Raw genomic sequence first — 14804 nt, 5'->3', positions numbered from 1 at the left:
AATTTTATTTTAAATAAGTTATAAACCAATTTCCGCTTATTTATTACACATATTTCCAGAACTTATAATTTAACTTTTTTAAGTTGTGCAAAAACTATAAATATTGCATTTTTCTTATTCTATTTTTTCAATTTAGAATCTGTTCTGAACAATTAAAAAAATTTTTAAAATCAATTTCAAAACTCTTTGAAAAATAAGGGTGACCATAAAGATTCTCCACAAATCGCATTAAATAACATATCGATATTAATCGAAATTGAACCATCGCTGGCCCGCTTACACACACAGACACAAACCAGCACGCCTTCTCTTAATTTAGCCAAACCAAATAAAAAAAGAACGAAACCAGCTTTTTTGGGGCCCCATTAGTGTTGTTGGTGCTTGTGCTTATATACGAATAAAAGGCCACGCGATGATAAGCTTTCTGTTCATTGTAAATCGCGCTCTCAGCAGCAGCACGGCGGTGAATTTGACAGGCAAGAAGATGACCGCCCCGGGACCACGCCCCCTCGTCCTCTGCGGCCCCTCGGGCTCCGGGAAGAGTACGCTCCTCAAAAGGCTCTTTGCCGAGTTCCCCAACACCTTTGGCTTCAGCATATCGCACACCACGCGGAAGCCGCGGGAAGGTGAGCAGCACGGGGTCCACTACTATTTCGTGGAACGTCCGGAAATGGAGGCAGCCATCGCAGGGGACGAGTTCATCGAAACGGCCGAGTTTACGGGCAATCTCTATGGAACCAGCAAGGCGGCGGTGCGGGAAATCCAGGCCCAAGGACACGTCTGCATCCTGGACATCGAGCAAAAGGGAGTGGAGCAGATACGCCGGACGGATCTGAACCCCATACTCATCTTTAATAATCCCCCGAGTATCAAGGAACTGGAACGACGACTGCGTCTGCGTGGCTCTGAAACGGAGGAATCGCTCAGCAAGCGTCTGAATGCCGCCCAGGTGGAACTGGATTACGGATTAACACCTGGTAATTTCCATAAGATCATCAACAACGTGGACATCGATGTGGCCTACGAGGAGTTCCGCAACTTTGTGGTCCAGGAACTCAAGGAGCAGGAGAGCCAGGGAGTGTCTATTAACCTGAAGTAGGGCTAGAAGAATCTTCCAGCGAAGGTGCAATGATATTAACCTCAGTAGGGTGGGGCTACATATGTTTTTTTTAAAGGTTCTTGGGTAAAGAGATAGTAATCTATGTTATTTTCATTGAAACTATTGTATTCATAGGTCTTGTATACCATTTAAACACTCTGACTAATAGGAAAACCAGGTATTTTTCATATATTGTTTAAAGTCAATTAATTAATTGTGTTCATTTATTTTTAATCAATTACTTTTTGTGAAAAAAGATGGATATTATCTTAGGAGATATGTATTTTTTAATTTATATAATTTAGAAACTGACTATTTATGTTTTCCATGCCAAAGCTGCTTAATATAGAGATAGCTATTTATAAATAATTTTGTTTTATAAGTTTTTAAAAGAGTAAAAAATATTTTCATTAACATTTCTATAAAAGACCGCCAAAACTATCCCAATTACAGAAGCAAACTTGACCTATAGTTTCCAATGAAAGTGCGCCATAGATTACTTTCCGTGCCCCAGATCCATGAGCCGCCCACCCTAAAAAACCACGTTGACTAATGGCATTTATACTTAAGGAATGGCTTGTATTTATTATTCTCCTCCTCTCCACCTCACTGTTGTGCAAATTCGTTGTTGTAGTTGTAATTTTAAGCTGAAAGTTATTGCGCCGCTTCACGGTCGAGAAGACCGGGGAAGGCGATTAAAACGGAATCAATAAAGCAAACAGATGCGGGTATATTGTATTTTCACGAAGGTTCTATGTATTTTCTACAAAACGAAGCTGAGAAGGTCAAAATGTTATCGGCAGTGGGTTTGTTTATACAGTGTCGGTTTCCTCACGCAATCGCTCGATTTCCATGCCGTCTGCCGATGTCTGTCTGGAGCTCCCGGGACCTATATGTCGAATGTAACACGCACTCCCAGGCGAAAGTCCTGCTCCGAACCTTGGATTACGAGGGATACGCATTGGTCTTATAGTCATGGTGGAGATGGAAGCGTGCCTGGTATTTGGTGCTGCCCGTACCCGATTGCATTCCCTGGGTGCGATGCACCAGGCTGGCGGATCCGTCGATCTTCGTCCGGCTGTCCGCGCTGCTCCAGAGTCCGGCGATGGCCTCTAGGGCCAGTTCCGTCTCATCATCCTTATCGTCGTGCTCCGCGGAGACCGTGAGATCGATTTGACGACGCTGGCGAGGAAGCGCGGCAGCAAATCCAATGCAAATGACGAGCAGCAGGAGGAGGTACTGAAGCGCACGCATGTTGAAAACAAACTGAGATCGTCGATGGTTTGATGATCTCGCTGAAATTCTAACTGAGAGCTGAGCGTTAGTTGTGGTTCCAGATTTCAGTGATTTATTGCAGATTTACAATTTGTGGAATCATCACTTTATGATGTAAATCTAAATAAATCCATAGATTTTCCATTTCTTTTATAACATTTTTTTAGCTTCTAAAAAAAAAAACCTTTTTTATGTAGAAAAAGTTAATTAAGGAATACTTCACTTTTTGAGCTTTAAAAGTCGAAAGTTTAAGTAATGCAAAACTCTATGAAATCAATAACCGGAACACTCCCATAGATCACAACTTAAAGCTCAACAATTTTGTTGATAAGGCGGCTGGCTTATCAACGGATTTATTGCTCTCTTCTCATTTTCATTTGCTGTAGAATAATTAGTACTAATGTGAATCATAAGGCGGTCTAAACCTTGGGCTCCAGGATCTGGGCTGGTGGCCAGTCCCACTGCTTGGCAGGTGCGGCTTGGACCAGCTTTTCCCAGGGCTTCCAGCCGAGCATCTTGCGGGCCAGTACCAATTCGTTTTCGGCCTGAACAATCAGCTCCTCAACCTGACCGCAGCCAACGGCCTTCTCCAGGGCAACGATGTCTTTGTTCTGGAATATTATTAAATATTAAAATTGAAATTTTACAAGATATTTATTTAAGGGAAAACCACAATATAAAGCTTTGCTTTTTTAATACTTATTTTCTTGCTACAGCAATGAAGAATTTTAGCAATATATTATGAATATTTAATAAAAAAGAAAGTAACTGTATTTTGGTCCATAGGGAATTTTGTATGCAAAGCCAATTTCGTTAAAATAAATTATAATACAGTCTTTTAGAAATGTTTTCGCAATAAATAAGTGTATTTAAAGGAAAGAATAGAAATTTCAATGTAATATTTAGCAAGGATAAAGTGCCAACCAATACGAATTGAAGGACCAAATATGTGCATCTTATTATAAAACATATGTCTTGGAAGCTTTGGAAATATTTTTTTATCATAGTATAAAATTGGGAAATCAATAGACTTGATAGTTATCCTTCTTTTAGCACAACAACAATAGCAAAGTTTTTAAAAAATTAATGGTAGTTCCCCAATTAGAAGATATCTTACTTGGGCCACCGCATCGGCGCGTTGTTTGACCAACTGCTCCGTGTATTTCCGGTAGCTGGCATCCTGTGGCATTTTGGACACCGCCCGCAGGATCTTTCCGTAGAGAGCACTCAGGGCATGGTGAGGATTGGTGGACACGGCGAGTCCGGTTAAACCTGTGGACTGCAGAAGGAAGCGATGACATAACAATAACAATCAGAGGAACGTCATTATTTTCGGGCTATATTCCTTCTTCCAATAGTTTGCAGAATAGGGATTACTTGTATCCTGCTTAAACTTACCGCCTTGATAATCTTGGCCATGTTTAAAGTTAATTTTTAGCCAAAAATGCTTAATTTTCCGCACGATTTTTTGTAACAGCTGTTTTTTCTAGTGCTGTATAATTCGAAAATATAACCCAGTGTTATTAAAATTTTGTTTGCTTACTATCGCAAACTATCGATAGTTTGGCGGAAAATGTTGAGCATTCAAAATGCTTTCAAGAATTAGCTTAAAAAATATTTCTATTCTAGAAGTAAGAGAATTATTATATTTCCCTTTTCTTAATTATCCAGTAAATTTACCCATAAAGTTTGTGATTCAAAGCTAGGAAATGTAAATACCCAAATTAGAGAATAAAAACATTTTATTAATTTCGATTTTACATGTAAAATGCTTGTGGGATTTTATTTATTTATCACAATTCATTTTTATGTGTAGAAAAATGAGGCGCTTAGTGAATTTCAACAAGGACTGAACGGTGTGGCTGTGTGAGTATTTCCTAACGATGAGATTATGCTCATAATACTACATTATTTTTTAAATTTAATATAAGAGTGGTAATCTATGTGGTATTGGCGGGTGTTGCTGCAGATCCCGTGATTGGATCCGCAACGGTAAATGCCGATATCAGAACATTGACCACTGTTACAATAAAAATGCCGATGACTGTATAATTGTTGATTCTGTTCGCCCGGCAAATATCGTGCCCGTTCTTAATGTTGTACTGGCCATTCAATATAAGGCCCACGCCCACAGCAATCTGAAATGGAAAAGAAATTTTAAATGTCATCAAAAATATGAATAAGTAAACATTACAGTGAATTTTGGTTAGCGAGAATTATATCACAGTATACTAAACGTATTGTAGTTGTTGTATTGTGATTAAATTTTGAGAATAATTATTTCCTTTTAAAAATGTTGTTACTAATTTTTTATTTAATAAGAATAGTATTATTAATAGTTGTGGCTTAAAGAATGTTTTTAATTTTCAAGTATTAATATCTCAATGTAAGTAAAAGATTTCTTATTATACCCGTTACTCGTAGAGTAAAAGGGTATACTAGATTCGTGCAAAAGTTTGTAACAGCTAGAAGGAAGCGTTTCCGACCCCATAAAGTATATATATTCTTGATCAGGGTCACTAGCCGAGTCGATCTAGCCATGTCCGTCTGTCCGTCTGTCCGTCTGTCCGTCTGTCCGTCTGTCCGTCTGTCCGTCTGTATGAACGCTGAGATCTCAGAAACTACAAAAGCTAGAAGGTTGAGATTTCCCACACATATTCTTTGGCTTCCTACGCAGCGCAAGTTTATTTTAGCCGAGCGCCACGCCCCCTCTAACGCCCACAATCGCCCACTAACGATTTTAAAATGGATCCTGCGCCCACATCTTTAAAGATTTCCGAGAAGTATAAATGCAATTTTGTTGTGTATATTTATACCTATCGAAATGTAGAAGACATTTTTCAAATCGGACCATTCATTAAAAAGTTATACGCTTTATAAATTGTCAACATATATCTATCTCTTTCGCACTCCCTTTAGCTGAGTTACGATTATTAGTCGGGACACCAACCCGACACAGCGTTCGCACTCCCATTAGCTGAGTGACGGGTATTAGATAGTCGGGACACCAACCCGACTATAGCGTTCTCTCTTGTTTTTAAATTATCAAAGATGAGACTGAAATTTAAAATTCAGAAAACTTTTCGTGATTCGTTTCATTGAATATCCACTGTAAATACAAATGAGTTGCTCACCTGGAATATAATGCTAAGTGAGATGAACAGCAGGCTGGGATAAAAATATGGATGTTGGGAACTTGTCTCCAGAACATATCGCAACTGATTCGCATTCGCTGAGAGTAAAGCCAGATCCATCATTCCCTGGGCCAGGGTTTTCTTGTGCTGATATGCATTCACATCGGGTATTGGTGTCTCGACTCCGTTTATTGTCACGAAACCGTTGCCGGTATATCCCGGAAAGGAGAAACTGGGTCGTCTTCCTCCATTGGGTACGAGTACAGTGACACCGCCTCCGCCTCCTCCTCCTCCTCCGCCGCCCCTTCGTCCTTCTCCACCTTCCAGAAGACCGTCATCCACTCCGGGATTATCATTGCCATCTTTAACAAAGGGACGATCGTCGTTGTCATCATCATCCGTTTCGGGAACTGTCAAAAGCAGAAACGAACATTCAATTTAAATTGGTCTTCACTCGCTTATGTTACTTACACAATAAAGTGGTTTACACAAAAGTTTTAAAGATTGCGGTTGAAAGCAGCATTAGTCACAAGATCGATTAACATATAGACAAGCACACAAAAAATGGTTCTAGTTTTTCAGCGATAAACGAGTAAGTTGGGATACGAACCTGATCTGGGCGCTCGAAGATTATTACGTCCCTCCATTGCATCGCCGTTTCTGTGATTGTTGATATTTTCCTGTAAAATTTCAATAAAAGCGTTTCCGGAATATTAACAACTTTGTTTCCAAACCCATTGTTCAAAAATGCAAATGCAGTTTTTGAAAACAGCACAGCTTCTGTTCTGACAGCGCTGATAAATATGTTAATTAGGATTAATGCAACTACATACACATATATGTATGTTAGAAAATAATATAAATGTGGTAAACTTTCAGTGGCTTCGAATATTAAAAAGATAAGCTTCAATGACAAAAATGTATGGTAAACCATGCTTATCAACTAAAGCTTATAGTGCAATTTCCGGCTCTTGGGGTTAATAATTCAGTTCTATAAAATAAAATGTTCAAAATGCGTTGAGCAAAAATGTTGAAATTGTAGAATGTTTCCGATATTAAAAATTGTTTTAAAATAAATATCAGTGCAACGGTCAAACACTTTTATTAATACACATATTGCTAGAAAAAAACTACAAGTCCCAATTATATTAGTCACTGAAATAGACTCCCCCGTCAGTTATTCGTAAGATTTTTCCCGAAAATTATGTTAATGTCATCAGGGAAGTTTCTCTATTTCTTTACATGAAAATTAAATGTATCAACCAGATGATTTATAGAGCAAACATTCTTAGATATTTATAAAATTAGTAACGAAGAACATTTCTGTTACTCATTTCTTTTAGTTATTTAACTTTAAAATGTAGTTTTGGAAACACTTGAACTTTCGAATACAAGTACATACATATCAAGCATATTTAAGCTTCGAGGTGTCTATTTCTATGACTAAGTCATGGGTTTTTTCCGCTTCAGCTGTCACTTTCCCGAATATTTTTTGATGCTTCTTGGGAAGCTTCTCCCCCGTTTACACAAAAATTAACAAGCAATGCGAAACTTTACTTTTTCATACGAGTAAATAGGCATTTTAACGATCTATCCGCAATGTAAACAAAGCACCGGTTTATAGGAATTTGTTTAACCTCCCCCCCAGTTTAATGAGCAAAATACTAAAACTCACATTATTTCTCGTCAAAGTGTTATCATCATTATCCAGCGGCAGCTTATCCATGTGCAGTGTAATATGCTCTTGGTCAGTCATTTTACAATTAATTAAATACAATTAAACGTCTTTGGGCAATTATAAATGAAGAATTTCAATGCAATCGTTGGCGTTAAGATGCTTAAAGAATTCCCTTGTTTGTTTGTATACGTTATGTAGTATCTTTTTATCTAGATCTTTTCGGGGAAATCACTCTGGTGTTTGTCTTATTTTGTATTCGGTTTCTGTAAATACTCGTGCGCGATTTGCGACCGTTTAGCACGCTATTTCTCGGGCAACTGACCGGAGATACAAATAAAATTGCGAATATTCTCTCGGGTCCACTTGTTTGGCTGGTTGGTCGCCAGCGTTACGTTTCCCCAAACAATCAGCTATTGGGGATTTCACGCTCTCAGTCTACAGAGTTACAACAAGTTTGTGTTGATGTAATAAAAATCATTTCTGGGCAAAACATTTTCTCTCAGAGAAAATTGATTGAAAAAGATTTGTTTTTAAAATGTTTATATTTTAAAAAATCATTACACTTCGTAAAGAAATGAATGACCGAAATAAATATTCAACACTTTGCACGCTAATACAATAACATATTACAATAAAATCATTTTTATATTAACAATGTTTTAGGCTAGATGGATTCATAAAATATAAAAATATAAAATCACTTTTTTCTCCGAGTGTTTAAAAAATTGTTTGAAGCATGTTCCTCTCTTTCTCTCATTCGACTTTCTCTCTTTCCAACTTCATATATGCCTCTCTTTTGTTTAGTGCATTATTTCCGCAGTCTAGCACGCCAAGTTCCTCGTTCGCATTAAAATGCATTGGGTTAGCATTTAATGTCCTACGTCATTGCACTCAGCTCGATAACCTAGAATACTAACAAATAGACTATATTTGCTGCTCATTTTTTGCTACTGTTTTGAAAAACGCGAGTTCTTGGAAAATGCCCAAATGAGCTAGCAGGAAAATGTCACAGGGAATATTTACGTTTTCCCTGATTTTAATTAGTCATCAAGTGGGAGCAGGCAAACCACTGAAGACTTTCACAATTGAAGAACAATCAAGTTTTGTATGCCTTATCATGAAGAAATGAGAATGTGAAAACCGGTTGCCAAGAGATTGGTAGCATATACATATCTATATGAATACAAACAATTTGAAGAGCATCTTTATGAGTTGGGATTCGGTTGGGACCAATACCCAATGGCTTTTAAGATTTCTTGGATTTATTTTTGGCATATGAATTTGTTGACTTTGGTTAAATGGGCATGAAAATCTGCGTGCTTAGAAAGAATTTTTAAGATAAAAATAATAAACATTTATCAAAACATATTTTTGCCATTACTTGTATTTTAAAAAAATTTCCCTTTTTTGGTTTTTTAAAAACAGTTCCTTATTTAAAGGCATTAAATGTATACAAATTAATTCAAGTGCCAGGCCTAAAATAACTAAATTAATATTCAAATCAAATGCTACTAAACTTTTTCTTTTGGTTTTCTTATTTTATTTGTATTACTTATTTATTTATTTTTGTCGTTACCACATCTTGTTTTCAAATTCTGGCGGTTTTCCGTTTTTACACTTTGCAGCACCTTTCTCAAATTTGCGCTCTGTTCCGACATTTTGAGTTAAAAAGTCGAATACAACCATGGGTGCGCGGTAATTATTTGAGTGTGACGGTTATTCTATTTTTTCAATTCTAATATAGTTGAATTATATTTATATATATATATTCACTATAGTTAGTGAATGGTTTATACTAATATAACAATATTTATATAAGAGTAACATATATTAAGAAGGTCCTGTTAATTAATTTTTTAAAACTGTTTTTCCAAAAAGAGTTAAAGTTAGGTAACTGAATAGTGTATTGTAATTATAGTAATAGTAATAGTATACAAATTTAAGAAATTTAACAAATTTTTAGGTCAGGGAACGTCGAAAAGTATGGTGACTTTTATCGGAGACTCAAACCATAAATATTGCGCTGTTAAACACTTATTGAGTTGCCCGCCAAAAAGCCGCTGTGGTGAAAGAGATAGTTCAAATGTACATATAAAAGTTAAGAAGCTTGAAAGTTAAAGTCGACTGTAATTTATATGCTGATTGTAAATGCATTTCGCTGACAAACCGCAAAATCGCATTTTCAGTTCGTCAAATGTCTTGCATTTGACATGCAGTGTCTGTCTGCATGGTTGTAGGGATCCAATTCCGAATTGGATGGTAAATACAACTTTAGTTAATTAGTCGTTTCGGTTAATATGGTAATTGAATGTGCATGTACGGATATACGCTACTATACATATGCGTACATGTGTATAATGCACGGCAATAATCTGGCAACTGTTATGTCATTCGGCTTGCATAAATTATGATTGTGGGTTGGGCATATTGAGGGGGCACTGTTGAGAGGGTGTGAGCATCAATTCCTTTGCCCCAAATCGATACAGATACATATGTAACCGAAACAGTGAAGGTCAAAATATTGTCATTAGATAAATTACATTCTTATAATTAATTAATTATATTATATTTATGAGTTATACTGTTTCTATCAAGAGTTACTTGTGGTAAACGGAACTTATGTAAACAAATAAAGAATAAGAAAATGTAAAACAAAAATTTAAAATTTTAAACCATTTATAATTTTTAAATATTTATTTGACTTACAATTTAATTATAAAAAGGTCAACTTTACATTTTAAATTTTTTTTTAAAGCTTGATAATTTTTTTATTGCTTTTTTATTTTTATTTTTACAAGTTGTCTGTTGAAATTTAAACAATATTATATCTGAAATGACCAGAATTATCGGAAATAGTTGAATACTGTTACATGAAAACCCCGATTCGAAGGAACTAAGTTTCTATTCCCGTTTTTGCGACCCCCGCTGTACTCGCATGTACAAGGACAAACAATCATGTCCTACACTTGTTCCCATACTCCAGAATCCGCTTGCATGCATAATCGGGCAGCCCCAAACCGAAATGGCGAGCACGTAAACGGAAACCCAACGACAATCGCACATTTCCCAATAATTATATTTCAATGCATCAGAATTTCAGCACGACAGTTGTCTGGTTTCCGCAGGACAACAACAAATGGAGAATAATAACAACACCAGCAGCGGAATCATCATCATCATCATCGGCATTGGTTTATCATCGTTGGCAGCGGCAGCAGTTGGAGCATCATCGTCATCGCCACCGCCATTGATACAGTTATGAAAGCCGGGGAGCATAACAAAGGCCTCTTGGTCAGTTCACGTCCACACACCCACCACCTGAGTCCTGCCCCTCGAAAGTCCTTGATGTCCTGCGGTGAGTTCAGTGGGTGGTGTTCATCGGGTTCAGTTGGGTTGGCCTTTGTGGGCCGTTCGCCGGTGTGGTGTGGTTGGTCATTATCTGTTTAACAGTTCCACATTTAACGATGAAACGTCCGCTGGCATTGCCAGCTCGTCATGATATGGCCACATTTGAGTGGGCGGCTCAAAATGGCTCGTATTCCTCCCACTTCCCTTAATTCCCTTACGCCCATCTGAATGCTAGAGATGGCAAAGTGCGGTAAAGTTTTAATGGGTTGGGGAAACTGGTTTTCAGCTAATGGATTTATTTTAAGTCAAAAAGTGGGTTTGAAAAGCCAAACTTTAGGATCAGTTTGAATTGGATAAAGAACGGAAAACTCTAAATGATGAGATTTTCGTAAAGATAATTTAATTATTGTTAGTTTTATCACCTCCAAATTGAAATTATTGTTGTTAAAAGTCTGTTAATCTGTAAAGTAAAATTATTATGATTTTCTAAGATCCTATTTTTACTTTTTTGAAATTCTATTAATAATAATTTCTTAAAACTTTTCTTAGTTTAGATTAATATAATTTTAATAAAAATAATTCTTTAGTTTAAGAAAAATATAAAAATAAATAAATACTAATTAATTAATATTTTTTCAACAAATTAACCTTTATAATTTAATTTCTTCTTCGAAAACCAGAAGCCTTTTAACTAGATTATTCCGTTAATGGGCGGCCAATATGTTTGGCCATCCCTGATATTCACCGCTCCATGTGGCATATCCTGGCATATTGTGTATTACAAACGGACAATCAACGGACAGGCATGGGGCCAATAAGTTTATTACTTACCTCGGCGCATTGCCCAACCAACCATGTTCGCATCGAGAAGGAAGGAAGGGAGAGGAGATGGTTCAGGATGGCACAGGACGAGTCCTTGAGCAGGAAATGGACAAACTCATACACATGCACAGATGTTCGACATCGCAACGCATCATCTTGCCGTGTATAATTCATGAAATGCACATCATTGCCTCAATAATGATTGCCGTTACACACACACGCACTCACACAGAAGCACGCCTCAATGGCTGTGTATACAAAATGTATTTGCCTGTCATGGCAGGGGGAATCCCAGAATTCATCTGTGTGTGTAGATGACTCGGTATTTGTGGGTATCCCGTTGCTTTGTTGATTGTTGAATTAGATGGCAGATACCAACTAAATTTTATGTCAGTGATTCATACAATTTCAATGCTGTATGCTGCATAACTAAATGGGGAAAACTGTCTGAAAGGGAAATCTTGCTCAAAAGCCGACTTCCTTTTGAAATATATCTATCCGCTTGGTATTTTAGTTATTTGTTGTTAAATTTATGTTTCTTTAAAATAGAAATCAACAGATTTAATATTTTTATATGATTTTTAGCAGTATTGAGATGATAAAAAGTCATACAGATTTTAAAGATGAATAGAATGAAAAGATAGGGAAATACAAACCGATTAAAGTTGCAAGATACTTAAGAGAACAAATTATTCATATAGAAATAATATCAACTAAATAACTTCCCTTTAAAATAAGTTATTTTCCCAAAGTATATTATTTTTACCAAACATTCGATTACATTCTTTGCTTTTTGAAGTTTAGAATTTACCATCTCTTATTGACTTTTCCATTCTTTCGCAACATAGATTTCGTAATAAATTGCAAATATTTTAATTTTCTCACCTGTCCATGTAAAACAACATTGCGTATACGCCTCTTGGGTCATCAACAAATTTGCCATCTTAACTTGATTGGAAGTGAAACAAATTGATATTTGTTTAATAACAAGCATTTTAATTGAGGTTTCTGAAGGGGCTTAGGCGTGAGAACATACCTGCCAAAACAATGTGCGGTTGGGTGGGCGAAGGGAGTTCCAGGAGCAGGCTTAAAGTATTGACGAGTGTAACTGACTGATGCTTACCCTCAACTTCACTCACTCATTTGCACTCAAACACTCCGTCTGCGGTTAGCATCCTTGCTGTTGAAACATTTCAAGCACAACTCATGGAGTTCGGTGTTCACTTGGACACTTTAAAAAATTTAGTGGCGGAAATAAAAAAAACATGTACTGATAAAACAAAAAATAAATAAATTCGAAATGTATCAAAACTAAATGTAAGCCTTTAATAAAATTTTTTAATATATTAACGTTCAATGATTTCATCTAACTAAAAAATTTAAAAAAACCTAAGAACCTTTAAACTTTTTTTAATTTTTGATATACCATTTTTTTGTAAATTTAAAAAATGATACAAATTATTTTTTAGTGCACACACAGATAAACCAAGACGAGCACACACACACACGTGCTTAAAGCGTCATTATTAGCACAACAGAGGGTTATGTGGAAAGTGGGGTGAGAGGTGGATGGTTTGGCCATTATGACCACTTGCTAGGCGCCACGCCCACCTGCCCACACGCCTCCCAACGGCCCCCAAAAACGGACATGGAGGCGGGCCTCCTTGTTGACACACTTCTGCCAACAGTTGATCTTGTGACCGACCGCAGGCATGCGGATTAAATCCATAAAGGATACGCACACATTTTCATTTTATATGCAGACCTGTGTGTGTGTGTGAGTGAGTGCGTGCCTCTGTGTGTGTGTGTCTATGAAATTTTAAGCACGTCCGTTTCATGCCTAACGAGCCCCATTTCCAGGCCCCGAGCGAGATGGCAAGTGGGGCAGGCGAAAAGAGATAGAGAGAGTGGAGATTGCAAGTCGCAAGGATATAGAGCGCCTGAAAGTAGGCAACAAATTGTATCTACTTGTGCGTGCAGTGCAAAATCTTGGGCAAAAGCAGACAAGGAAATCGGTATTGGTTTAGCAAGGATTCAAAATACTCTTACGAAACTTTTCTTTCTTCTTTTCTTCTTTCTTTTCTTAAAGAAATTTTTCCCAAAACAAGTGGTTAAATAAATAACGTTTATTGAACATATTTTAAAATATTCTTTAACAATTTATATTTATAAAATTAACGGAAAACTAAAATTATTTATAAAAATACATTAAAAACCAAAAATTAAAAAAAAATGGAATTAAATTTTCAAATTCTCAAATGATTTATGCTACCCTTTCAAAGGACTTACCAAGTACTGCCCACACACACACAAGTTGTATTGTGTACTATATGTATTATGTTTACAAATCACACCTAATAACAATTGAGCAAGGATTTAGCACGTCCCTTTCGCCACCCCTGCTGCTCGGAAAATTGTTGAGAGTTTTGTGTGGCTTTTCGGGTTAATTAAAATATGCAAGCAAATAAAATGAATTTGTTGCCATGTCTGCTCCTGCCGCCCTCTCCCTTTCCCAATTAGATGAGGCGTAAATTGTGGTCGGGCTTCTGTTTACTTGTTGGCTTACACGGGGCCTAACGGTAAGCGGTGTTGCAAGGTATGAAAATGCATTTTTAATTTCATTTAATTTGCTTCGCTTTCTGCTCGCCAGAGTGAAAATGAAATTGATTAACGCTGTAAAACTCTTGTACATTTTCATAATAACCCAACCGACAGTTGGTGCAAAAAAAAAAGAGGCGGACGACAGAAACCGAAATGAATACAACAAAAAATGGTTAAATAAATAAATTAAAATCAATAAAAACCACAAAAGCACACACACACTTTTGTTTGTGCGTGTGGCTGTGTGCGAGGGAGCCATTTTAACATGCACATTATTACAATTAAAATTAATTTAATAATAAATTCCAAAATAATTACATTTCACTTGTTTAAATAAACGTTTTTCGACCATGGAATGGACTCTGGCCAAAGGACCAACAAATAAAAGTGATACCATTACATGCCGGCGTGCGTGTGAATATCCGTGTTTACAATGTGCTATTGTGTGTGTGTAGTGTCACTGGCCAATTGGCAATCTGCTGCACAACTTTATAGCAAAAAGTAAAAAACTTCCAGCATTTAAATGAATTTATGCCCTTTGAAATACTGGGGTATATGCGCTTTTTCATTGTTTTTATTTCCGTTGTTTAATTGCTGCTTTTTTCAGCTGTATAAATAGATTAGAATATGGTAATATCAAAAAAATATCGTTTATTTGGTTGTTATCACCCAATCTTTTAATATCATCCTTTAGTTTTTATTTTATTTGTAGGTAAAATTTTAAGTGGTTTCTGCCTAATATTTTTAGGACCAAAAATATTTTTACTCTACTCAATATTTAAAGTCATTTGTCTATATTTATATCTTTCATTCAATAAAAACTCAGTTTAATCTTTTGGAAATTCCT

At 36.4% G+C, this 14804-nt stretch overlaps 4 protein-coding genes across 5 annotated transcripts; 1 reads left to right on the top strand and 3 right to left on the bottom strand.

The window, feature by feature from the left end:
- Positions 1-275: 275 nt before the first annotated feature.
- LOC108069123 (guanylate kinase) lies at positions 276-1837 on the top strand. Its single transcript, XM_017159084.3, has one exon. The coding sequence runs from the start codon at positions 413-415 to the stop codon at positions 1097-1099; it is 687 nt and encodes a 228-aa protein (XP_017014573.3). The 5' UTR covers positions 276-412; the 3' UTR covers positions 1100-1837.
- A 38-nt stretch (positions 1838-1875) lies between these two features.
- On the bottom strand, positions 1876-2456 carry LOC108069125 (uncharacterized). Its single transcript, XM_070214884.1, has 2 exons — positions 2119-2456; positions 1876-2038 (listed from the first exon to the last, which is right to left on the bottom strand). The coding sequence occupies exons 1-2, from the start codon at positions 2351-2353 to the stop codon at positions 1989-1991; spliced, it is 285 nt and encodes a 94-aa protein (XP_070070985.1). The 5' UTR covers positions 2354-2456; the 3' UTR covers positions 1876-1988.
- Positions 2457-2688: 232 nt separating this feature from the next.
- Positions 2689-3924, bottom strand: ND-13B (NADH dehydrogenase (ubiquinone) subunit ND-13B). Its single transcript, XM_017159085.3, has 3 exons — positions 3773-3924; positions 3492-3653; positions 2689-2985 (listed from the first exon to the last, which is right to left on the bottom strand). The coding sequence occupies exons 1-3, from the start codon at positions 3791-3793 to the stop codon at positions 2794-2796; spliced, it is 375 nt and encodes a 124-aa protein (XP_017014574.1). The 5' UTR covers positions 3794-3924; the 3' UTR covers positions 2689-2793.
- Positions 3925-4123: 199 nt separating this feature from the next.
- On the bottom strand, positions 4124-7493 carry NijA (Ninjurin A). 2 transcript variants are annotated; one of them, XM_017159037.3, is made up of 4 exons: positions 7184-7493; positions 6119-6188; positions 5509-5918; positions 4124-4512 (listed from the first exon to the last, which is right to left on the bottom strand). In XM_017159037.3, the coding sequence occupies exons 1-4, from the start codon at positions 7262-7264 to the stop codon at positions 4315-4317; spliced, it is 759 nt and encodes a 252-aa protein (XP_017014526.2). In that variant the 5' UTR covers positions 7265-7493; the 3' UTR covers positions 4124-4314. The 2 variants fall into 2 exon arrangements, with proteins under 2 accessions (XP_017014526.2, XP_070071007.1); XM_070214906.1 differs by having other exon boundaries at positions 5509-5870.
- Between the last annotated feature and the right edge of the window lie 7311 nt (positions 7494-14804).

The sequence above is a fragment of the Drosophila takahashii genome, chromosome 3L, assembly GCF_030179915.1.
Source record: "Drosophila takahashii strain IR98-3 E-12201 chromosome 3L, DtakHiC1v2, whole genome shotgun sequence".
Classification (NCBI taxonomy): domain Eukaryota; kingdom Metazoa; phylum Arthropoda; class Insecta; order Diptera; family Drosophilidae; genus Drosophila; species Drosophila takahashii.
The sequence above is the reverse complement of the archived record's forward strand: the minus strand, read 5'-3'. Positions and strand labels throughout refer to the sequence as shown.